The 26,720-nt window shown below is 39.1% G+C and overlaps 1 protein-coding gene across 1 annotated transcript in view; it reads right to left on the reverse strand.

Moving 5' to 3' along the window:
- Positions 1 to 26,720, reverse strand: part of LOC125104609 (collagen alpha-6(VI) chain) — a 151,597-nt gene that overhangs the window by 1,871 nt on the left and 123,006 nt on the right. The window contains exons 34-36 of the mRNA XM_047737212.1: positions 16,640 to 16,736; positions 13,155 to 13,826; positions 9,264 to 9,357 (exon numbers count right to left, since the gene is read on the reverse strand). Of these exons, the coding sequence (XP_047593168.1) occupies positions 9,264 to 9,357; positions 13,155 to 13,826; positions 16,640 to 16,736 (863 nt within the window). The remainder of the gene's footprint in view (positions 1 to 9,263; positions 9,358 to 13,154; positions 13,827 to 16,639; positions 16,737 to 26,720) is intronic.

The following is a 26,720-nucleotide window of genomic DNA, read 5'->3' on the forward strand; positions in this document are numbered from 1 at the left end:
ATTAATTCTGTCCTCCTAAATGTTGTCCCCATTCCTTGTTGCATCCTTCCTAGATGTACACTGTGCAGAAATACCGGAAGCTGAGACTGTGACATAAGACATCTTGTCAAAATATGCAAAATCATTTCAACAGCAAAGTTTCCTCTTCATGGAACATGTTCTACCCAGAACTTCATATGGCTGGCTTCCTCTGATTATTCAGGTCAGAGGTCAAATAGTACACCTCATTAGAGACTGCTACAGCTATAGTTTTCTCAGCACGATATGTTTATCTCACAACATATCACTGTCTGAACTTTTATTTACTTATAAACCTCTTTGTGATCTGTTCTCTATTCTACCCTCCGAGACAGAAATTTTCACAAGACGATACCTGGTAATCATAGTAATCCCAGGAATCTTAGAAGAGCATATAGTAGATACTCAATAAACATTTATAAATTGTTGAACACTACATCAAAAAGTAATGATGTACTATATGTTGGCTAACTGAACATAATAAAAAAAGAGAAAAACCACAATTATCTAATGAAAACATGAAACTCCCTTCTTTCCTTTCTCCCTCCCACCCATCCATTCTTCCTTCCTTCCGTCTGTCCATCTATCCATATGTTGACTCTGTGGAAAGCACTAGGTTATGTATAGTGGGGGACATAGAGATAACACTCAGTCTGGTAGGCACATAAAGAGTCTGTCAACTGTAAAGGACAGCTGGGGTCAGACTCTGGAAGGCCAGAATGCCAGATTGACAGGTCAAGGAATCATAGAAGTCAAGTACTGACGGGAAGTCCTAACCTTATCCAATAAAACTGTGCTGTTGGAAATGTCCTCTAATTCACTGGCCAGCATGGCAGTCACTAGCCACATATACCTATTGAGCACTTGAAATATGGTTAGTGTGACTGAGGAACTGAATTTATAATTTCATTTAATTGAAAGCTAGTGGTTACCATATTAGCGCAGGAAGGGAGCCATTTCAGACAACCTTATTTTACAGGGAGGTGGTAGAAAGACCTTTAGGTCCATAAACGTTCTTCTATTCCAGCTGCACTACTTACTGGCTGAGAGCAGCTCTGAGCAAACCACTTAACTAGAGTGATTCTTGTGTCTTCAGGTGTAAAACGGTAATAAAGACAACCTATGTTGTGAACAACATTCGAAATCCCCTAGGCTGATTACCACGGTGCTCTGTTGGTTACAGATGAGGAAACTGACTGCACATAGAGGTGAATATCAGGGACAGAACTGAGACTATAACCCAACATTCTGATACTAAGAGCTTGGTGTTACTTACATTGAACTTGATTTTTATCTGGGACACTATGAAAAACTATCAAGATATTTATTTATTAAAATATTTTATTTATTGTGGCACCTGGGTGGCTCGGTCAATTAAGCATATGCCTTTGGCTCAGGTCATGATCCCAGGGTCCTGGGATCAAGCCCCATATCAAGTTCCCCACTTGGTGGGGAGTCTGCTTCTCCTTCTGCCCCTTTCCCCCCACTTGTGTTCTGTCTCTCTCAAATAAAAAATTAAAATCTTAAAAAAAAGTTTATTTAATTGAGAGAGAGCACGTGAGAAAGCATGGTGGGGGGAAGGCAGAGGGAGAAGCAGACTTCCTGCTGAGCAGGCCCAAGGCAGCCACTTAACTGACTGAGCCACCCAGCTGCCCCAACTATCAAGATATTTAGAATAAGAAAGTGAAATGATGGGGCACCTGGGTGGCTCAGAGGGTTAAGCCTCTGCCTTCGGCTCAGGTCATGATCTCAGGGTCCTGGGATTGAGCCCCGCATCAGGCTCTCTGCTCAGCAGGGAGCCTGCTTCTCCCTCTCTCTGTCTGCCTGCCTCTCTGCCTACTTGTGATCTATCTCTGTCAAATAAATAAATAAAATATTAAAAAAAAAGTGAAATGAAAAAAAAGTCATGCTGTTAGGAACACCTGGGTATCGGTACAGAACCATAGGAAAGGAGATGCCCTGGGGCAGGCTGGATAGTTAAGAAGGTATGAGGACCTTGGCATATAAGCTCTTCGTAAATATTTTTAGAATGAATGTGTGAGAGCCTGGTTACATAAGAAGAGGTTTACCAATACTGATAAACCTCAAATATTTGCTGAATCCTGGTCAAGGGAAGAGTGGAGAGAACTCCAAAACATTGACATCAGAAAAGCAGAGCCAGTATTCACTACGATCCATTCCTTCATATTTGAATTTTTCTGCTTTCATGAGCTTTAAACCTGATCTCTTATGAAAACAAAGATATTTAGAAAACAAGTATGTGAAAGATAAAGAATTTAAAATTAGTTCACGTCTTTCTCTCACGTACACATGACATACATGCATGCATATGTGCACACACGCACACTCCACATAGTTCTCTTGCCTCTATATTGAGAGCTAGAAGCAAAGGAGACATCAAATCAACAAAGAACCATGCCATTATATACTACATGTCTGGGCTTCTGAAATTCTAATCCTAAAGTATATCTCCATTCACTTCCATCAGTGCTATCTGGAATATACCAAGTTGATCAACAGACTTCTCCCAGTTACCAAGAAAGCTAATTTCAGTGCAAATAGAATTTCTCACACCTTCTCCCATTTTTGCTCTTCTATTTTCTTATTTCCAGAACTAAATATTAGGACCTCAAATTCTCCAGAGCCGTAATTGTTTATATGTGCAGAACCATGGCTTCACCAATCATGGAGAATGTATGCTTTTGAATCTCGATCACACCATTTTCATGTCTTGGGTTCCCCTCCCCCAACCTCCCTCTTTCTATTGGATCCTTTTTATGATAAGTTGTTATCTTTGTTATATTCCTCCCTCTCTTTGTTAAGAAAAAGCTGTTAAACTGGTAAATATGACATTGCTATCTTTTCCCCCCAGATAATTTGATTCTCAAAAGGTTTGAACATGACAAATATAATGTCTCTGGACTTTTTTCACTAGTATACACAGGAGCTTGTATTTGATTAGCATCAGGTAAGAATCATTTGATTACCCTGTTTGAGAACCATATAGAATTCCTGTTTTTCCTTTTATCCCATATTGTTGAAATACTTCTTTACTGATTGGTAACTCCAATAACAGGCAGTCAAGATAAAGAAACAGGAATGAAATACAGCCAATCATTTTGCATCCTGTACCCAACTCTAGTAAAGCTTGTGTAAAGTCTGGCGGCTAGACAAAATGAGGTGGATAGGACTCTGTAGATTTCAGTTCTCTGTGATGACAGATCCCTCCATCTATGCAGATAATCAGGAGTCAACTCTGCTGCATTTACTAGTTGACTGGATGCACTGGAGTCAAAAATGCAGACAAGAGTGCCTCTATTTCGGGAATCCTTTTTAATATGCATCTTGTGTGTCTAGAAAACATACTTTGGGAGGTAGAATTACAACAGATGTATTATTCATATGACATTGGTGACTCTGTCCATTTTTTACAATTTGATTGCTCTGGCTCTGATCTGTCAGCGCTTTCAAGTCTGGCACAACAGCTTCCCTCACTGGATGAAGCTATAAGCAGGGGCTTTCCGTCTTTTATTGTCTCTGAGCGGATCTAAGCACTTACGAAGAGGCTGCCTTACAGTCTCACCCTTACTGGCCATCTGTCTCCTTGATTGCTTGTGTTCAGTTCCTTTCTTTTCCATCTGGTAAGAACCAGCTTCTACCTGTATTTCTCAAAATCTCACGATGGAATCATCTAATTCTTATGCAAGTCATTCTGAGACTTGGCAAGTCATCTTTATGGCCAGGCATCTTGCCTAACAGGCATTCTCAGCTCCCTCAATTATGTGCTCAATTCTGCCTCACTTCTCTTGAAAGGCTCAGGCAGGGAGTTTGAGAAGCATCTGTGTGGCTTGTTACTTTTTATTACAGTCTTTGGTCACTTAGAGAAGGCCTGCGGTGTCCTAGGCTGTCTCCATCAAGAAGTTCAGCCACAGCGGTATGGATTTCATGTCTCAATTCCTGATGTCCCAGCCATTTCCTGTCATTTCTCTGTTTCAGATTCATAGGAGAAGCTGAGCCTCAAGGATAGCTGGGCAATGTGAAGAAGGGAGGAAACATCCTGTCGAATAGTACCATGAATCCCCTCTGTTCATGTTGATCTTTGAACAAAATGCATGGTAGGAATAGTTTCCAAAAATGGGTTTTAATTTTTATAGGCTGGCTTCAGTGTCTGCCTTTGGCGATTATGGCCAGCTACATATTATGTGGAGCCTAGTGCAAATGCAGATGGGAAGCACCTTTCCATGCTGCCAGACACCTGCAGCAGGGGGAGCCCTGCTCTTTGTGGACCGACCGCACAGGCCTGCTTTAGGCCTGAATTCAGGAAGCATTTGCTGCTGGACAGTTCCCTGCTTCCCAGCAAGGTAAGCACATTTGAAGCAGAGGCTTCTCAGAGCTTCTGGAGCTGGGGCATCTGGATTGAGAGTGCCTCTCTGGCCCCGATCCCCACACAGAAATTCAGACACTGCACACTAAAAGTAGGCACACACTATTCAAGGCATTTGCCTAAGTGTGATTCCCAGGGGCTAGTACACATTTGATTTCACTCAGATGTGGGGCCCACGTGTGTGTGGCAGTACAGTATGATTTTTCCACTGAGACCCTCGCCTAACTACAATCATTTCTAATTAAAAAAAAAAAGTAATGTTCATACAAAAAAATATATGTATATTATTAAGTTTTAAGAGAACTTTTGCCTTTATTGATACTCTTAAAATATCTTAATTAAAAAATATTAAGTTCTACTCTGATTCCTTTCTTTGGGTATATATATTTTTTCTTCTATAACATCTCAAGAGCAATGTTTATCTTATTAACTTTTAGAGTTTTAAATTTTCCCTAACATAAGACTTAAGACTATAAACTTTCCTAAGTTATGACTTCTGACATGTCCCACAAATTGACATAACATCTTGATTATTATACAGTTCTAAGTGTTTTAAAGTTTTCATTATATTTCTTTACCTTATTTAGAAATGTGATTTTAATTAAAAAATGTATGGACTTTAGAAACCTTTTTATTTAATTTCTAACTTAATCGAATTCCAATCAGTTTGGATTGTATGACACTAGTTCTTAGAGCTGTGTTGACACCTACTTGATAAGTTAAAAACCGCACCATGAACACCTGGTAAACTCTCCACCTTGATTCAACTAGCTGTTAATGTTACCTGTTAATGTTACCTGTGTTCTTCGGAAAAATGTCTTGTTGCATGGTTCTAAATGAACCTATTAAATCAAGTTTGTTACTTATGATGAAATCTTTAATGTCTTTACTCATTTTTGTTTGCTTGACCATTCAGTGTTCAAACTGGTGTACTCAGTGGGTTAAGCTGCTGGGTGGCTCAGTGGGTTAAGCTGCTGCCTTTGGCTCAGATCATGATCTCAGGGTCCTGGGATCGAACCCCGCATAGGGCTCTCTGCTCAGCAGGGAGCCTGCTTCCCTTCCTCTCTCACTGACTGCCTCTCTGCCTACTTGTGATCTCTGTCGAATAAATAAACAAAATCTTAAAAAAAAAAAACTGGTGTACTGAAATCTCCTACTCTAATGATAGTTCAGTGGCAATTTCTCCTTGTTTTTTAATCTCCACTTTGTGTCTTTTAGATTTTGTTACCCTCTTAGAAATCTGGAATTGTTAAATCTTCTTCATGAATTGAACACTTTGTCACCATGCAGTGGCTTTTTATCCTTGTAATACGGTTTCGTTAAAGAGAATATTTTATTTGATACTAATATGTTATATTCTAGTTTTGTTTTTCTGGTTACAGTAGTTTCCAGATTTTTAAAAAATTTACCTGATATTTTCCTTACAATTTTTCTTCCAACTTTTCCTTGTCCTTATTTTGTGGCCGTGTCTCTATAATTGAAAGCAAGTTATAGCTGGATTTTATTTTGTTTCTTAAGTCCATCCATCTCTGTAACTGACATGTTTAGTTTGTGTTTATGACAACCCCTAATATATTTCAGTGGATTTGATTCTGCTGTTTTAATTTCATGCTTTCTATTTGTCCTCCCCCACCTTTTCTCACCCTTTTATTTTTTTTATTTTTTATTTTTTTTTAGATTTTACTTATTTATTTGACAGAGAGAGAGAGAGAGAGAGAGATCACAAGTAGGCAGAGAGAGAGGGGGAAGCAGGCTTCCCGCTGAGCAGAGAGCCTGATTCGGGGCTCCATCCCAGGACCCTGAGATCATGACCTGAGCCGAAGGCAGAGGCTTAAACCTCTGAGCCACCTGGGTGCCACTTTCTCACCCTTAAAAAAAATATATTTATGTTGTTTTTATTCCGTTTTCCTGCCTACTTTTTTGGTAGTTAGCTACTTTCCATATTTCTTTTTCACAGGCGCCGTCATAATTTCTAATGGATTTTTAAGAGAGTCTAAATTTTTCAGTAGCCTGCCAGCCCAAATATTTCAAGTTCCTAGAACCCTTAACTCCATTTACCTCTACATGACATGTCTTATTATTGTTCCATTTTTCAGTACCACCTTTTTTACCTTACAGGCTCAACTTCATTTTTTTAAATAAAAGATTATTTTATTGTCCAATATATTTTCTCAAGTTTAAATAATATTTGTTAATATGTATTGTTTTAGTACAACTGTTTTTTTCTGTTAAACCACTAGGTGGTTTATTTTTTTTTCGTACCTTTGTTAACCAAAAAAATGGCTTTTTTGTAACCCTACAAATTAGATATTATTATTACTTAAAAATCTAGCATTTAGATTTTCCTAAATATTGTCAAATTTTGATGATTTATTAATGTTCCATCTCAGCTTTTCCTTCCATAGTCATTTTTATTTTTCTTGAACTATGTACTTCAGAAGTTCCTTTAGTAAAGATCTTTGTGGTGTACGGTTATTTTTTGTTTATCCTAATTATCTTTGTTATACCATTATTTTTTAAAGTCGGTTTAAGTTGATAAAAATATTCTTCCATTACTTTAAAAGTTCTTAACAGTTTTGTGGCTTCCACTATTGCTACTGATAATCCAGCTGCCAGCCTAATTGTAGTTTCTTTGTAGATAACTCTCTTTCAGGCTGCTTTTTCCTTTGGCTTGGTTTCTGCATTCTCCTATGCCATGTCCAACTTTTCTTTTTATTTATCCTGCCTCTTGTACCTTGTCTTTTCTTCATCTCTTAATTTATATCTTTCATAAACTCTTGAAAATGTTCATCTCTTCATGTATTTGAATATTATCTCATTTATTATTTCTGTTTTGTCTGATTTCAAGAATTCCAATTTGATATAGATCTTTCCATTCTGTTCTGTCTCTAAACTTCTTACATGTATCTTCTCTGCATTCTGAGTGATTTTTTCAGCTTTATTTTCCAGTTCATTATGTTTCTCTTTAGATGTGTCTATTATTCTGTTTAATTCATCCACTGAGTTTTATTTTTTAATTCACAGAATACTTTAAGAACAAAACTATGAATAAATAAATACCTGTATACTTTTCACCTATCTGGTTCTCCAAATGTTACCATCTTGTTCCTCTGTGTGTGAATATACACATATATGCATACACACATCCATATAAGCATATATACTCATATATGCATGTACACACACACACAAAACCCCATCCTATTTTCTTTTAGGAAAACCATCTGAAAATAGGCTGCAGACATTATACATGTTACTTTTAAATACTTCAATATACCTAACCTATCTTAAGAACAAAAACATTCTCTCATATGAGTATATTATTACTACACATAAGGACAGCCACATAGGAAGCAATAATAGCATTTGACATATTATTCACACTCAGATTTCCTCAGTTGTCCACTAGATGTCATTTATCATAAGCTTTCTTTCTGACCTAGGATCCAGTCAAAGTTCACTCTATTACATTTGATGGTTATGTCTCCTTAGTCTCTCCCACTTTAGAATAGTACCCACCAACCTCTTGCTGCTCATGGCATTGAAACCTCGGACTAGTCAGCTATTCTGAAGAAAACTCCACATTCTGGAATTGGCTAATGGTTTCCTCATTATGAGATGTGGGTCAGACATTGCCTGCAAGAATCTCACATAGCTGATGTATCTCCCCCTGCACCACTGCAGGAAGCACATAATGTCGAATCTTGGTCACAGTGGGAACTGCCAGATCTTACCATGTACATGCACATTTCCTTTCTTTGTAATTAATAAGTTAGCACTATGTGAATGATCTGGGAGACTGTGAAATAGCCTGTTCCCAAACAACCTGTCACCCAGTGGTTTTAGCATTCCTTCATTCTTGCCTAACTCCATTATTACAGCGGAGATTACAAATTGGTGATTTTTAAAAAAAGACTTATTTATACATATTTAATGCATATTTATTAATACATTAATAAATATTTATACATATCTAATACATATACATATTTAATTTTTAAAAAAGATTTATTCATACATAAATCATGTGCTCTCAGAGAGCGCACATGAGCAGGAGGGGCAGAGGGAGAGGGAGAGAGATTCCCAAGCAGACTCTGCTGAGCACAGAACCCGAGGCAGAGTGCGATCTCATGACTTGGAGATCATGACCTGAGCCAAAACTAAAAGCTGGACACTTAACCAACTGCATCACCCAGGTGCCCCACAAATTGGTGATTTTTAAAATTCTACTGTTTTTTTCTATATTTATTAGGTAGCATACTTCTATAAAAAAAGAGCTTTTACTACCCTCCTCCCTTTTTGGATCTCTATATAGACATATGGATTTTAAAAATTCATTCTGTTGTAATCCATTAACATTATTCTTTCTGATATGAAACTGTCCAAAATCAGACCAGTGAGAATCTTTTCAAGATAGCCCCTTTGTCGATTTGACAAGACACTGCTAGTTTTTGGCTACTTCCTTGCTTTCTGGCATAATAAATATTTGAGAGTCATATTGTACTTCCCAGCTATAGTCTAGAATTTAGCTTTTTCCTCTCCAAGAACCCCTGGTTCCTTTGAGCGGGGAATGATATTTAGAAACCACTATCTGGTCATTATCCCTGTTGTCACTGAAGTGTCCCATTGGTTGTTTAACTTCCACATTTAGATTTTCTACTTTTAAAAATCTCTGGTTATTTTTCAGATCAACCTGGTCATTTTTTATTATCTCTTATACCCTCAAATTATATTTTAATATTATGTAGCAATAGATTTTGTCCAAATAGGATGGAAGAGGAAGGAGATAGAGAAGAGGAGGAGGAAGAAATTGCAGAGAATGAGGAGAAAAAAGATTCAAGTTCTTTCAAGCTGAAAATACCTTCGCCACTGCTGCGGGGGCGGCTTCAGGTCTGTAGAGCTGAGTCTGCTGCACTTCATTTTGAAGTTTAAGGGTGGATATTTGTTGATTGCACCTAAGAAGAGAAGTCTGTGATGAGTATCTTATTCATGGCTATTAACATTACAGCAATCTGCTCTGTGTGCCAAGTATCACTTCACTGTTTTCAATATTCATCAAAGGAAGGTAGCAACTAAGGTGGCCATATAAGAGATGAAAGCAAGTTTCTCAGGGGAGTCTCTAAAAAGGGGTTTAGAAAATACATCTCTGCTGAATTTATAGGCAATGCATTCAACTTACTTTTCAATAAGATGCCTTTAGCTGCTAAAGTTGGTCAACATTAGAGGAGATATTATGAGCTAGTCCTAAAAGTCTGGTCTCTAATTGACATGAACTATTCAGAATAGCTATTTTTTAATTTGCTCTTTTGCAATATCAAAATGCAAAGGGAAAGGGATATTCCCTTTATGGTTTCTGTATCGTTAACTGCAGTAACAATAGTGCCATCTTGGGTTTAATTCATTAGTGGCTCACTTCATTTGGAAGTATATTAATTTTTTATAATAATAAAGCATGCCTCTTCCCACACAATTTAAACACTTAAAAGCCATTTTTTTAAATTTTATTTTTTATAAACATATATTTTTATCCCCAGGGGTACAGGTCTGCGAATCGCCAGGTTTACACACTTCACAGTACTCACCATAGCACATACCCTCCCCAATATCCATAACCCCACCCCCCCTCCCAACCCCCCTCCCCCCATCAACCCTCAGTTTGTTTTGTGAGATTAAGAGTCACTTATGGTTTGTCTCCCTCCCAATCCCATCTTGTTTCATTTACTCTTCAAAACCACAATGAGATATCACCTCACACCAGTCAGAATGGCTAAAATTAACAAGTCAGGAAATGACAGATGCTGGCAAGGATGCGGAGAAAGGGGAACCCTCCTACACTGTTGGTGGGAATGCAAGCTGGTGCAACCACTCTGGAAAACAGCATGGAGGTTCCTCAAAATGTTGAAAATAGAACTACCCTATGACCCAGCAATTGCACTGCTGGGTATTTACCCTAAAGATACAAACGTAGTGATCCGAAGGGGCACGTGCACCCGAATGTTTATAGCAGCAATGTCTACAATAGCCAAACTATGGAAAGAACCTAGATGTCCATCAACAGACGAATGGATAAAGAAGATGTGGTATATATACACAATGGAATACTATGCAGCCATCAAAAGAAATGAAATCTTGCCATTTGCGACGACGTGGATGGAACCAGAAGGTATCATGCTTAGCGAAATAAGTCAATCGGAGAAAGACAACTATCATATGATCTCCCTGATATGAGGGAGAGGAGATGCAACATGGGGGGTTGAGGGGGTAGGAGAAGAATAAATGTAACAAGATGGGATTGGGAGGGAGACAAACCATAAGTGACTCTTAATCTCACAAAACAAACTGAGGGTTGATGGGGGGAGGGGGGTTGGGAGAGGGGGGGTGGGGTTATGGATACTGGGGAGGGTATGTGCTATGGTGAGTGCTGTGAAGTGTGTAAAAGCCATTTTTGATGGGAAACTTTTAAAAATATTTATTTCCTTGAAGCATTAAACTGAATAGACTTGGTAAACGCAATTAAATCTCATCCTTGGTGCTCAAGGGTCATTAAGTAGCAAGTTCATCCTGGGCTGTGATATAGCATTGTCTCTAAAGCTGCTGTTGCAGACTGGACTGTGTGATTCTAGACTGAATGGCCCAAGACTGTGATGTTGTGCATTTTACTTTTTATCTGTCCTAGTTCTAAGCATCAGGTTGTCTGTCAGTTTTGTTTCTCTCAGAAAATGTGTTATTTCTGATGTGGACTGTGCTTGATGGCCGCCTTGATCATAGCGTGGTGTTAAATAAGAGAGAGGGAACTGCACTAGAATCCCCAAGAGGGCAGTGACGGTGTCTGTTTGGTCACTCCTTGATACCGCCACTCCTTGGGGCACCTGGGTAGCTCCGTTGGTTAAGCATCTGACTTAATTTGGCTCAGGTCATGATCTCAGGGTCTTGAGAATGTGCCCTGTGTTGGACCCTGTGCTCAGCACAGATTTGCTTGAGATTCTTTCCCCTCCTTCCTCCCCCCTTTGCTCCTCCCCCACAGCTCATGTTCTCTAAAATGAATATATATATATATATTTTTTTTTTAAGATAGCTCCACACCCAAACTGTGAGTGGTCGGTGTAGGTACCTGATACATATGTGTTGCTGTTGAATGAGCATGAGACTGTGGTTTGCTATATGATTATGTTAAAGCCTTTTTCAACTTCTACTTTTACAGCTATATTTCAAAGACGGGAGATTTCTAGATACTTAAGTTCTAGAAAAGTAGTGTATAATTGTGTCACAGTTACGGTTTTCTGAAAGCACTGTATATATCTCTCACCTAGCCCAAGTAATTCTTAAGGCATCTCTTCCCTTCCCTGGGTAGTAGTGGAGTGTCATTTTTATCTAACCATACAGTTTGACTAATTACCATGAAACACCATGAAGAATTTCCGGGGACTGAGGAAAGAAATTCCATCTTAAATGTTTTTTCAATTTTTTTTTTTTTGCCTCATAAAGAGTGTTTCTTTACAAGTTTCTCAGTCTTTCAGTGTGTTCTTTTGTTTTACCCTTACAAATGCCTTGTAATTACTTTTTTCAGAATGATTCCTGGCCCCCCCATTTTTTCCTTTTTTCTAACTCCTCTTTCTGATATCTATTCAAAAACACGTTCACATAAATTTCATTCTAGGAGCTTGTGGCTCCAGTGTTTCTCAAACTATAATGTGCATATGAGTCATCTGGCAATTTGATAAAAAGCAGATTCTAATTCAGAATGTCTGGAGTAGGGCCTGAAATTCTGCATTTTCCATGAGCTCCCAGATAATGCTGATGATGTAGGTCCTAGACTCATATTTGGAGAAGCACAGGACTAGGGGACATGACATTAGTACCATCAGCAATTTCCCACCTCACCTATAGTGACTTGTCCGTCTTTGCAAACTTAGCTGGTCTCACTTTGTAATGTCAGTGACCAGTTTGAGACATGATCAGAATCTCCTGCAAGGTACATGGGGTGTTCTTTAGCCTGTGTATTCACTTTTATCTGGATACTAAGGGCTCATTGACCATGAAAATGTTTAGAAATCTGACAACTTTAGAACCTCCAGAGTCATAGTAGGACATTTTTTTTTTTACCCATTCCACTGCATACAAAGTGAATTGCATACTTTCAAGGCAAAATTATTTCAAGAAATACAGCCCATGTTTCTTTTTTATGAGCACGTTACACTAATTGCTGGTATCATAAAAAGTCATTAACAAGGCTGAGAAAGTTTTGCAAGGATGTATCTTTCATTCTGACAGATAAAATTGTATCTCCTATACCTGAAACTCTGCCTTTGGAACTTGTAAAAAACCAAAGCGAGAACTGTTGAATTTTTCTTTGGCTTTCTCTTTTGGTGTGTTAACTGATGAAGCTTACCTTCGAAGGGTAGTGTGTTAATGTTACATGGCAAGGATTTCTACTTTATAGCTAAGGTCCAGGCTGTGACTCCCCCCCACCCCCGCCTATATTGCTCTATGCAGACAGATGTGTGAGCAGCTGCTTGTTATGATTGCTTCTCCATAGGAACCAGAGGCATAAAAAAGATGAGCCAGAAAATTAAATGCTAGAAACTAGAGGTTTCCTCCCTCCACCATCCATCATTACACATTTTCTTTTATGACCCTGCAGTGCCCTTGAAGACAGAGATTTCCAAGAATCCATTGTCAGTTCATCAACCCTTCTCTTGGAAATACCAAATATACTTCTAATGTGTAAGAAAGAACAGATTTTATGACTTACGCCTGATTGAGTTTATGAAAGATTTCACAAACTTCACACTGTATCTGTGGTCAGGTTTATGAATTCGGCCAAGCTGGACCAAGTGGTGATCCAAAGGGTAGCTGGCTAGATCTTCCAGTTCCTTGTCATTCCAAGCCAGGCCAAGGGAAAACACAAATAGGGCATAACCTTGACATTTGGCTCTCAAGGATTCTTTCTTTAAAGTTTCCCTGTCCAAGTGACTGGTTTCCCCCGCAGATATCACAAATATGACTTTGTTTCTTCTCATATTGGGTGTATTTAAAAAAATATTGTCCAGGGTCCACTGTAAGGCATGACCGATGAAAGCATCTCCATTTAGTTGTTGAACTGATTCTTCCAGGTGTCTCTTCATGAGGCGTTTGCTATTGTAGGTGGTAAGGTTGAACTCAGTTCTAACAGGACTCTTCTGAGTGTTGGGTAGGAAGCTGGGGGGAGCATGGCTTAAGAGGGCTACCCGGTCTCCAGTGACAGAGGTCTCAGGCTCTGGGGTGATCTCAAAGTGATCTAAGAGTGCTCCCAAAAAGTGTCTTATGTCTTCAAATTCAGCACTTCCCACATGCCGGGAGCTGTCCAGAAGAAAAGCAGCATCCATGTAAGACTCTGCAGGGGGTGGTTTGGCTTGATCGCAAAAAGGGTCCGGCTTGCATACATCTGCAGACCAAAAGTCGCATAGGGTTATTAGTAAAACAGACTGGAGAAAAGATAGCATCTCAAATATTTTAACATTTGGAAACTGCATAGTTTTTGATATTAAAAGAATTATTAAATGACTTTGATATTAACAATGAAAGATTCATAATTTGCATCTGTATTTAAAATGTACAGATTTTACACCCAGCTGGCATCTTGAATTCCATTCACTAAGGCATCTGACTTTTAAAAATTAGGCTGCTTTCCACAGATGTTTAATCTTGGCTGTATTTTAAGTTTATAAAGATTGAAGTGGACAGTTTATCTCATTTAAGAGTATACCTTTTCATGACATAGAAACTGATGATCTTTCTAGATAGACAAGACAGGTAAAGCAATGGTCCTTATCATTATGCTCAGAATCTTCTACTATGAAATGTAGTATGCTTTTAAAAAGTGGGAAAAAAGCAATGAATTCTTATACTTCCATTTAAATAAAGGTTTGTAACTCAATGTCCACCTGGGTATGGACACTAAGGACAAAGCTATAGCTCATGTTTGTATCTCCAGTGTGTTTATTAGTTGAAAGCTTAATACGTGTTTGTTAAATACATGAATATAAATATTGCATATTAATAGCCTTTCATTAAAATAGGGTCATTTAAATAAATATGCATGTCTCATTTAGCAAAAGAATGTGTCGTAATAAAACAAAAAGTGAATTCCACTGAATCTGACCACAATGAATATTCAGAGGAATAAAAAAATTTGGAAATGGAAGGATCTTAGAGGTCACCTAATCTAATTTTACAGAAGAGACTAATGGTAAGAGGTAAAATCATTCTGTCAAACAATATGCAAGTGTTTCTAGAAGTTTCTATATGGTGTGAGGTCAGGGTTTATTGTGAGAGACAGGGCTATGTGGTGGTATGGCAGTGGGAGGCCCCTTGGCCTAAGAGCCAGGATACCTGGGCTCTGGTCTTAGCCAAGTCACCAGTAGGCCTCAATTCTGCAGAGTTAGGTAGGGGGGTCAGATTCACCCAGAGAACCCTTCCAAGGCCAACCTCTGCAATCTTGAGGTTTGTAGTAATAGTTAATGGTTAAGGCTGAGAATGCCTCTTTAAGAACTAAAGAAAAGTGAAATGGAATGACAAGCATGTGGACAGCTGGCACTTAGATATGTGCCTGGGGCAGGAATAAAAGCAGTCAGATGAAAGGTTAAAAACCAGAATGCAGATCCCTGGGGATGTAGCAAACTTTCTAACTTAAGTCTTGCTCATGGTCTCCATAAAGATGTGGCTTTGCACAAATTATGTTTCCCTTACTGAAATTTGGTACAATTTTACGACCATGTTTAATGGTCGAATGACAGAACAGTCACCTATGTGCTAGGCAGTTTCTAAAATCAGAGACAGCAGGCTTCCCATTTGCTCAATTTTGTGGGATTTTTTAATTGCAAGAAACGATAGCCAAAATATCTTCCCTTATATGCCTCAGAGACAAAACAAGGATTTAAGCCAAGAAATGGGGCCAAAATCTATCCCCAGTCACACATGTACAACTTCTGACTGTAACATACCAGCACAGAAGTGTAACTGATGTGTCTGAAAGCTGTGCTGAGGCTGGGGTGGGAAGCCTCCCTCACAGCACAGCCAGCCACTGCGTTGAGTAAGAGGACCAATGCCTACCCAGCCCTGTGCCACAGACAGGGACAGAGGGAGGGAGAGAGGAAGGTGCGAGGGAGAAGGGAGAAGGGGGAGGGGAAGGGAGGAGAGAGACTAGTGAGTACTGGGCAACAGAGGAAGAGACAGAATAGAGGGGTGTCTGAAGCAATTCCACTTCTAAGAGTTACTGACTCCCTGTGAGGTCACTTACATGGGAAGCACTAGCATCTCATTGACACACATGGAGAGGGAGAGGAATCAACCATTTTCTTCAAGACCAAATACCAAGTGCCAGGGAGAATAACAGGTCTCTGTTACTAATAAATGGCAGTGTTGTGAGGGTGGCCTTTCTGGGTCTCCTCTGGCTGTGCCGTAGGCAAATTATCTCACCTCTCCAAGCCCCATTTTTGTCATCTGTCGAGTGGAGCTAGTAATAGTTCAGATGTCTCAGGGTGATTGAAGGATGGGATACGACAATGAGAAGAGTGCTTGGAACAGAATAAGCTCAACTGTTTCAACATTAACTATCACCAGCACCACCACCAATGTTATAGAAAGCCATTAGAACAGGGCATGGCTCCTAAGAAACATCTGGCAACTGCTAGAAATCACATGCACTGATGACTGCAGTGGCTTCCACCGTCTTCATAATTATTGGATCACTCAACTTACTAGCATATACTCACCCAGAGCTGCCTCTCTAGCTAGGCCTATAGATTGTGTATAAAATACAGCGACAGACAAACCAGCATGGAAAATCTTTCTGATTCTTCTTTGCAATGAAAAATGTATGGATTTCTACTAATTTCCACTTGTACTATAAAGCATTTCTTGAGGGGTTGTGAACATCTGAGATTTAGAAGACACATAAATATACTTTACAGCATGAAAACCTTGGCAATGAGATAGGCTGAGTTTTCCTAATAATCGTTACCGTTTCCTGGAAGCTGCAGAAGTGTGGAGGGCCTGGAATGCAGTCCTCCTGCTAGGAGCCCTGCTGGCTGCGGCTCCATCTGCGGACCATGCAGTATGAGGAAGTGAGCCCAATGCCCCATGGAAATCTTCCCAAGGCCTCTTGTACCCCTGCTTCCAAGGTCCAGTTATTCGTGCCAACAGTGACTCAGTGTGCTTAACAGGCCTGATCAAATTATATTCTCTCGTGGGTCTTACCATAGCAGAAAGTGCACCGCTGGAGTCTCTCTAATGCTGGTGCGTAGTCAGTCCCAGATGGAACCATTATGACTTGGAATGTGCCAGTGTCATCAATCTGCAAGAAGCAGAAGCAAGAAAAAGAGCAGCTTAGTGGGTGGAGCTGCAGGAATCCCCCAGGATTGTTCACAGCACTGAGATCTTTTGAATGCAACACTGCTCCTTCTGAAGGTCATAGGGAAGCCTAGCGCATGTTAGGGTGGCTAGGAGCCCTGCTTGGGTTTAAGCCTTGGTGTTGCCTTTAGCTGTAGGTCAGGTTCTTTTGTCTCTGTCTCCTCATCTACAAAATAATCACACTACTACCTAACAGGGATACACTGGGCATTAAATGGGTGCATAACTGAAATGCATTTAGTTGTACAGGGTGGGTGCTGTGTGGGTCAGTAGAGACCACAAAGCACTTTCCTATTCATTATCTCAACAACCCAGTGAGTTTGTTCTTATGTGCATCATGCCTATTTTACAGATGAGGAAGCTGCTGCTCAAAGGAAGGTGAGAGGACCGATCAAAAGACAATGCACATGGACATCGTTTAAGGAAGAGGGTCAGAGGACAACTCCCCCACCCACCCCCCCACACACGCGCCAAGTCCCAGAGAATCAAGTGAAATCACAGAATGTTCTTTCTTTCTTTCTTTCTTTCTTTCTTTCTTTCTTTCTTTCTTTCTTTCTTTCTTTGACAGAGAGAGATCACAAGTAGGCAGAGAGGCAGGCGGGGGGGGGGGGAGCAGGCTCCCTGCTGAGCAGAGAGCCCAATGTGGGGCGCGATCCCAAGGTCCTGGGATCATGACCCGAGCTGAAGGCAGAGGCTTTAACCCACTGAGCCACCCAGGCGCCCCCACAGAATGTACTTTCCAACTGTCTCTGCGTTCCCATTATGAGCCAGGCATGGAAGCTGGCTTTGCAGACCCAGATCCACATCCAGGGGCTCTCCTCTGAACAATTCCCAACCCCTTCCAATTCAGTCCCATTGTTAGTAACCTCTCTGGGGAGTTTGAGGCTGGACAGCAGAGATAAAATAGGCTTCAAATAATGAAGAATAATTAGCTTGTCAGTTAACAGATTCACAGATCCATTGATAACTGAGGGAAAATTATAGGTATGGTCTTATCTAATGCCTAAGAGATGGGACAGACAACATTTCCCTACTCTTTCTCAGGAAAATGTCCTTTGAACACTTTATCCATAAAAGTAGGACTTGGGGAGCCATGTCTAAGTGTGTGTGTGTATTGGGGGGGGATGCCATCTCTCTGCAGAGCAGATGGTGCCAGGGATGGACATCTGAGCCAACTGGAATCATTCTCTCAGGAATTTGGAATTGGGGTCCTGAGGGCAGTGAGTCCCTCTCTATTAGGGGTAAGCACTAATAGAGCTGTAGGCTGGCCATGCTCTAATTGAGGAGCAATGGGAAGGAAATGAGGGAAATGGGAAGGAAGGAAGGTGGTGAGGGCTTTTGCTAAGGCTTATCTTTGTTTCATCCCATCTTTTCTTCTGTGTAGAAGAGATGGAGAAATCTGTGCTCACTGGAATTCCTCCCTAGAAGACCACTGTGTTTGCCTTCATGAGCTGGATGGGTTAGAAGGGGAGACTCAGAGGAAACATGTGGTAACTGAAGCATTTGGCATGATTTCTAGGCAAAATATATAGAAAAAAGAATGGTTACTGCCTGGGAAAGGCTGAAAAGAAATAAACTGGAAGGCGGGAAGGTGAGCATTGTTGTGGTATGATTGAAGAGGACAAAAAAGATGCTGTGACAGGGCAGTGGAGCTGGGACAGGGGTGGTGGAGACAAATGGGGACATTCTGTAGAGGAATACAGCACCCTGCATTATGGTGCCCCTTCTTCTGACTACCTCAGTGAAATCTGTATTGCCCATTGATTCTTTGTGCACATGGATTCTTGGAACAAAGGCTGAATCGTGTGTCCAGGTAAGCACAGAGTGAAAACAGAAACTGCTTGCCTAGACTCAAAGCAGAGGACACCTGGGTTATAGTTACATCTTTATAATAAATTTACCAGGGGTATGTGCATGTGTGTACTTAAGCTAGCTTAAATTGGTCTTGGCAACGTGTAAAAAACAGTCTTGACTCTTGAATAATACAACAGCACCATTAGTCTGTATTGTTAATGGCTTTTAATAGGTATCTGAGCAATGTTCCCAGGGAACCATGCCTTCACTTCATCTGGATTGTGATGAGTGACCAGGAAACCAAATCCAGAGAGCACGGATCAGACCATCTGGTAAGAGCACAGTGCTTTCTTATTGCCAACTATCAGGATCCAAGGGGGGAAAAATCACAAAATGTTTAAGCTAGGAGAAATCTCAGCAACTATGTAGTCCAAGCCTAGCATTTACAGATAAGGAAAGTGAGCCCCGAGGGAGGTGGAATATGGGAGGCTCCAGTTTAAATTTTGCTTTCTCCAAATAAGACCTACTTCCCATCTTCTGCATTAGCTGCTTTTATGATCACAGTTCTGTGTCAGGGAGTCCTAACTTAGTTTAGAGCAGTGTTCTGAAGATGTCATCCAGGGATTGCTGCCATTTGTTAACTAGTTTGTGTTCTGCATGTCTGTGTTGTGACAACTTCCACATTTCTGGCAGTGGAGCTGGTTGATAACTTAGGCTTCGCATTTAATCGTGTATCAACATGTTGGTGTCAACTTAAAACATCATCCTTCTCTTATGGAATTTAGTGTATTGCTTTACTAGGAGGGTTCACAGGGGGTCTGTGCTCTCCCTGTCCTCCCACCCCCTCTTCCCACCAAAGTAATCTCCTAGTCAATGAAGTTTGGCAGATGTGGTTTTAGTAATCACCAACACACATCACTAGAGCAATTATAGTTAGCATGTTACAGAAAATTCCTTAAGCTAAACGAGGATCGGGGATTTAAAATAAAAGGGTTCTATGGTTCACTTTTCTTAGCTCTCACTTTTTATTGATATTAAGTGCACAAATGGGCTAGAGGAGGCCTTTAGCAAATGGTTTGGGAAGACACCCTGTTCCCTCATGGGGCTTTATAAATTTGTGTGTTCAAGAAATGATACAATTAATGCTATGTGTAACCATCTTTCTTTGATGGTTCATATGCATTAAGGAAATTTATTATCATTAAGTTCATATTCATTAAGGAATTCTTTTTAAAAATAAAAAGGTTCGGTGGTCAAAGTGCCATAGTTTCCCATTAAACCCCCTACCCCACCCATTTCAGTTCTGTCTCCAATCACAAGAATAAACTGTAATGTCAATATTATACTTAATGTTTCTCTCATCTGTGATGCTAAAAAGCAGAGTAAAAGAAAAAAAAAAGCCTAGCTAAAAAAAAAAATCTCTTTTATAAGTCTATTAGAAAGGGAGACCCACTCTAGGTTAGAATTCTTTATGGGCGGCAAGTAAAATTTCACCAGAGGTAAGAGGTCGTTGCCAAACACACTTAGAGGGGAAAAGCTGGTGGCAAAACAAAGCCGAGACTGGGGTTTTTCCAGTCAAAAATGACCTTCTGTTTCAGAAGGGATGAATAGCTCATCACTCAGCTTGATACCATCACGAGAAACTTCTAAAAGGGGTGAGAGGGTCACAGTCCATGTGTTAAGGGAAATCACGGCCTGTTGTCAGAACATCTGCTTCTGAGTCCTGTAGCATGCGCCTGCATGGGCCCAATTTTTACACTGGACTGCTCAACTCTCAGACGAATCAAGATTTAGAAAAGTCATGATAATTATGAAACAAGTTAGGGCTTTAAAATATGGCCCCCAAATAAAAATTCATTGTCACTAAATTTTTGAGTTCTGTTCTTGAAATAATAAACAACAGTTCAAGTATAGGGAAGCACAACTGAACAGAATGGATAGAAGAAAGAAAAAGAGGGCAAAGGAGAAGTAGTAACATAATTTCCCTTCTGTAATGCCAGGTATCAGTAGTGGGTTCTTACCAACTTGTATAACATGCCTCTATTTTGAACCTTTTTAGATAACCCTGCTTAGTTCCATCCTCTAATGGCAACTCCATGAGTGTGGGTTTTTGGTTTTCCACTTCTGTGTCTCCACAGCCTAGGATAGCACCCAGTATACATGAGGTGCTCACTAAGCATTTGCTGGATGAACCAGATGAACTTAGCACCAATTCTGACTTCTGTCTGCACCTCTAATTCTACTCAAGATGTGTTTGGAGCCAATGCTGCTCAGATTTTGGAGGGTCCTTGTCAAGAATTTGAATCTTCAGTGGTGCTCTTTTGAGATAAAGTCCTTCAAGAAAGGAGCAAAGAGCCTCCAGCTGATTTGGCTAGGAACTCTGAGTGAGACTGTTAACAATCAAAAGATTTTAAAACAATCCAACAAAGTATGTTTTCTCAAGTTATAGGCTATGCACACACCTTTGAGTGGGTGGTGAAATAGTGTTTATTTAAATATATATTACAAGTACTATCAATTATTTGCATTAGGATGTTGTCTCTTGTTTTGTGAATAAATAAAGCCAAGCGACAATGGGGCTCTCAATAAACAGAAGGAATTATGAGCCTGTCTGTAACCATATCTACTCACTGAGTTTCTGAGCTGCTGTGCTTTATAGCAGCTTCACTTGCATGGCATGGCCCAGCCTTTTCTAACTGATGTGCATTTTCCTTTCTGAGCCTGGTCTATCAGTCTGTCCATTAGCATGTTCAATGACACTAATAGCAGCGTCAGCTCCTTTACAACCTAGATATCAATTTTGTTAAATAGATTTTAGTTCATCATCAAGCAGATAAATAATAACAATAGCAATTAGAGCAAAAGCTATCATTCTTGAATATTTACTATGTGCTAGGCACTGAGGCATGGTGTCCTATCATTTCACCTACACAATAGCTCCAAGAAGCAGGCACTGTTTTCCATACTTTATAGATTAATACTCCATTTCAATTCTGTTGTGCTTATTTGACACCTTCTTTGAAAATTATGGTGGTGTAAAAGGCCTCGAAAGGCCCCTGCAGTTTAAAAGTGAAAGGATGAAGAAATGTTTATCATGCAAATAGATGTGAAAAGAAAGCTGAGGTAATAATACTTGTATAAGACAAAATAGACTTTAAAACAAAAATGGTAACAAAAGGCAAAGGACTTTATATAATAATAAGACAACCCAACAAGCAGATATGACAATTATAAATACTTATGCATCCAACATGGGAGCACCTAAATACTTAAAGCAGTTAATAACAAACACAAAGGAAGTAATCAATAATAATGCAATAATAGTAAGAGACTTTAACACCCCATTACATCAATGAACAGATCATCCAAACAGAAAAATCAACAAGGAAATGGTGGCTTTGAATGACACATTGGACTAGATGGATTTAACAGATATATAAAGAACATTCCATCCTAAAATAACAGAATACAGATTTTTCTGAACAGATTCAGAACAGATAACATATTAGGCCACAAAACAAGTCTCAAGAAATTAAAAAGGATCAAAGCCAAACAATGCATTTTTTTTCTGATCACAATGCTATGACACTAGAAATCAATCACAAAAAAAAATCTAGAAAGAGCACAACTACATAGAGGTTAAACGACAAACTACTAAACAACAAATGGGTCAACCAAGAAATCAAAGAGGAAATGGAAAAATACATGGAGACAAATGAAAATGAAAACACATAATCCAAATCTTTGGGATGCAGCAAAGGCAATTCTAAGAAGGAAGTTTATAGCAATGCAGGCCTACCTCAAGAAGCAAGAAAATTTTCAAATAACCTAACATTACACTGAAAAGAGCTAGAAAAGGGAGAATGAAAAAAAAAAACAACCAGTAGTGGGAAGGAAATAAAGATTAGAGCAGAAATAGATGAAATAGAAACTAAAAAACACAACAGAACAGATCAATAACACCAAGAACTGGTTCTTTGAAAAGACAAAAAAACCTGATAAGCCAGATTCATCAAAACAGAAGACTCAAATAAACAAAATCAGAAATGAGAAAGGAGAAATAACAACTGACACCACAGAAATACCAAGGACTATAGAAGAGTATTAGGAAAAACTATATGCCAACAAATTGGACAGCCTAGAAGAAATGGATAAATTCCTAGGAACATATAACCTGCCAAAACTGAAGCAGGGAGAAATAGAAAATTTGAACAGACCCATTACCAGTAATGAAATTGAATCCATAAAAAAAAAAAAAAAAAAAAAAACTCTCAACAAACAACACTCCAGGACAGACGACTTCACAGGTGAATTCCACCAAACATTTAAAGAGTTGATACCCATCCTTCACAAACTATTTCAAAAAATAGAGGAAGGAAAACTTCCAAATTCATTCTGAGGCCAGCATTACCCTGATACCAAAACCACATAAAGACATCTCAAAAAAAGAGAAGTACAAGCCAATATCTCTAGTGGACATAGATACAAAAATCTTTAATAAAATATTAGCAAACTGAATAAAATACATGAAAAAAATAATTCACCATGACCAAGTGGGATTTATTCGTGGAATGCAAGGGTGGTTCAATATCGACAAATCAATCAATGTGATACATGACATCAGTAAGAAAAAGGATAAGCATGTGATAATTTTGATAGATGTGGAAAAAGTATTTGACAAAGTACAACATCCATTCATGATTTAAAAAAACCCTCAATGAAGTAGGTTGAATAAAGGTCATATATGAAAAACCCATAGCTAATATCATAATGCTGAAAAATTGAGAGCGTCCCCCCTAAGGTCAGGAACAAGGCAAGGATGTCCATTCTAATCACTTTTATTCAATATAGTACTACAAGTCCTAGCCACAGCAATCAGATGAGAAAAAGTTATAAAGTGCATGCAAATTGGTAAGGAAGAAGTAAAACTATCACTATTTGCAGAAGACATGATACTACATATTGAAAACCCTAAAGACTCCACCAGAAAACTACTAGAACTGATAAATGAATTCAGTAAGGTCATAAATACAAAAATCAATGTACACAAATATATTGTATTTATATATACTAATAATGAAGCAACAAAGAGAGAAATTAAGAAAATAATCCCATTTATAATGGGAAAGAGTAAAAATACCTAGGAATAAACTTAGCCTAAGAGATGAAAGACCTGTACTCTGAAAACTACTAAGACATTAGTGAAAGAAACTGAAAATGACACAAATGGAAAGATATTCTATACTCATGGATCGGAAGAACAAATATTGTTAAAATGTCCATACCACCCAAAGCAATCTACAGATTCAATGCAATCCCCATCAAAACATCAACAACATTTTTCACAGAACCAGAATAAATAATCTTAAAATTTGCATGGAACCACAAAAGACCCCAAATAGCCAAAACACTCTTGAAAAAGAAAAACAAAGCTGGAGGTATCACAATTCCAGATTTCAAGTTACCCTGAAAAGCTATGATAATGAAAACAGTACGGTAGTGGCACAAAAATGGACACATTGATGAATGGAATAGGATTGAAAGGCCCCCAAAGAAACCCATAATTATATGGCCAACTAATCTTTGGGAAAAAGACATTCTCTTCAACAAATGGTGTTGGGACAACTAGACAATGACAGGAGAAAGAATGAAAATGGACCACTTTCTTACACCATACACAAAAATGAACTCAAAACGGATCAAGGACCTAAATATGAGCCCTGAAACCATAAAAATCCTAGAAGCACAGGAAATAAGTTCTCTGACATCAGTGTTACAACTTTTTTTCTAGATACATCTCCTGATGCAAGGGGAACAAAAGCAAAAACAAACTACTGGGATTACATCAAAATATAAAATTTCTCCTACCCCCTTAACCCCCATGTTGCATCTCCTCTCCCTCATATCAGGGAGATCATATGATAGTTGTCTTTCTCCGATTGACTTATTTCGCTAAGCATGATACCCTCTAGTTCCATCCACGTCGTCGCAAATGGCAAGATTTCATTTCTTTTGATGGCTGCATAGTATTCCATTGTGTATATATACCACATCTTCTTTATCCATTCGTCTGTTGATGGACATCTAGGTTCTTTCCATAGTTTGGCTATTGTAGACATTGCTGCTATAAACATTCGGGTGCACGTGCCCCTTCGGATCACTACATTTGTATCTTTAGGGTAAATATCCAGCAGTGCAATTGCTGGATCATAGGGTAGTTCTATTTTCAACATTTTGAGGAACCTCCATGCTGTTTTCCAGAGTGGTTGCACCAGCTTGCATTCCCACCAACAGTGTAGGAGGGTTCCCCTTTCTCCACATCCTCGCCAGCATCTGTCATTTCCTGACTTGTTAATTTTAGCCATTCTGACTGGTGTGAGGTGATATCTCATTGTGGTTTTGAAGAGTAAATGAAACAAGATGGGATTGGGAGGGAGACAAACCATAAGTGACTCTTAATCTCACAAAACAAACTGAGGGTTGATGGGGGGAGGAGGGTTGGGAGGGTGGGGTTATGGACATTGGGGAGGGTATGTGCTAAGGTGAGTGCTGTGAAGTGTGTAAACCTGGTGATTCACAGACCTGTACCCCTGGGGATAAAAATATATGTTTATAAAAAATAAAATATAAAAAATATATATATAAAATTTCTGCATAGAGAAGGAAGCAATCAACAAAACCAAAAGGCAGCCTACTGAATGGGAGACTTGCAAATCACATATCCAATAAAGGGTTAGTATTAAAAATATATAAAAAACTGATATCACTCAACATCCCCCAAACCCAAATAATCCAAATAAAAATGGAGAGAAGAGATGAACAGACATCTCTCCAAAGAAGACATCCAGATAGCCAACAGACACATGAAAAGATGCTCAACATCACTCATCATTAGGGAAATGTAAATCAAAACTACAATGAGATATCACCTCATACTTGTCAGAATTGCTAAAACCAAAACATGAAGAAATAACAAGTGTTGGCAAGGATATGTAGAAAAAGGAACTCTCATGCTCTGTTGGTGGGAATGGGAACTGGTGCAGCTGCTGTGGAAAACAACATGGATGTTCCTCAAAAAGTCAAAATAGAACTACCCTGGAGCTTCTTGATGGTTCAATCAGTTAAATACCTGACTCTTGGTCTCAGCTAAGGTCTTGATCTCAAGGTTGTGAGTTCAAGCCTGTCACATGGATCCTACTGGGGGAAAAAAAAAAAAAAGGAACTACCCTGCAAACAAGTAATCACACTCTTGGGTATTTACCCAAAGAATATGAAAACACCAATTCAAAGGGATATATGTATCCCCATGTTTATTGCAGCACTATTATAATAGCCACATTATGGAAGGAGGCCAAGTATCCATTGACAGATGAATGGATAAAGAAGGCATGGTATTATATACAACAGAATATTATTCAGCCATAAGAAGAATGAAATCGTGCCATTTGCAACAACATGGATAGCACTAGAGAGTATAATGCTAAGTGAAATAAGTCAATCAGAGAAAGACATAACATTATAATTTCACTTGTATTTGTAATTTAAGAAACAAATCAGCCAAAAAATAGACTCCTAACCATAGAGAACAGAGGGAAGGTGGGTGGGAGGGATAGGGGAAATAAGGGGAATTAAGAATACACCTATCACAGGGTGCCTACGTGACTCAGTCGGCATCCAGCTCTGGATTTCTGCTCAGGTCATGATCTCAGAGTTCAGAGATCAAGCTCCACTTCAGGCTCCATGCTCAGCATGGAGTCTGATCCAGATTCTTTCTCTTCCCCTCCGTCCCTCCCTGCACTCAAGCTCTCTCTCTCAAGATAAATAATTAAAAAAAAAAAAGAATAAACCTATCATGATGAGCACTGAGTAATATACAGAATTGTTGAATCACTGTCTTGTACACCTGAAACTACTATAACTGTATATTAACTATATCGGAATTAAAATAAAAATCTTAGTCAAAAAGGAAGTTCCCATTATGATAAAATTTTTTAATAATTATTTATGGTGATAATGTTAACTAGGCTTACGGTGGTGATCTTTTCACATTATTTACAAATATTGAATCACGTTGCACACCTGAAGCAATGTTATATGTCTGTTTACTTCATAAAAGGTCCCCTTGATCCCAAGT

Source organism: Lutra lutra, chromosome 1 (genome assembly GCF_902655055.1).
Source record: "Lutra lutra chromosome 1, mLutLut1.2, whole genome shotgun sequence".
NCBI lineage: Eukaryota > Metazoa > Chordata > Mammalia > Carnivora > Mustelidae > Lutra > Lutra lutra.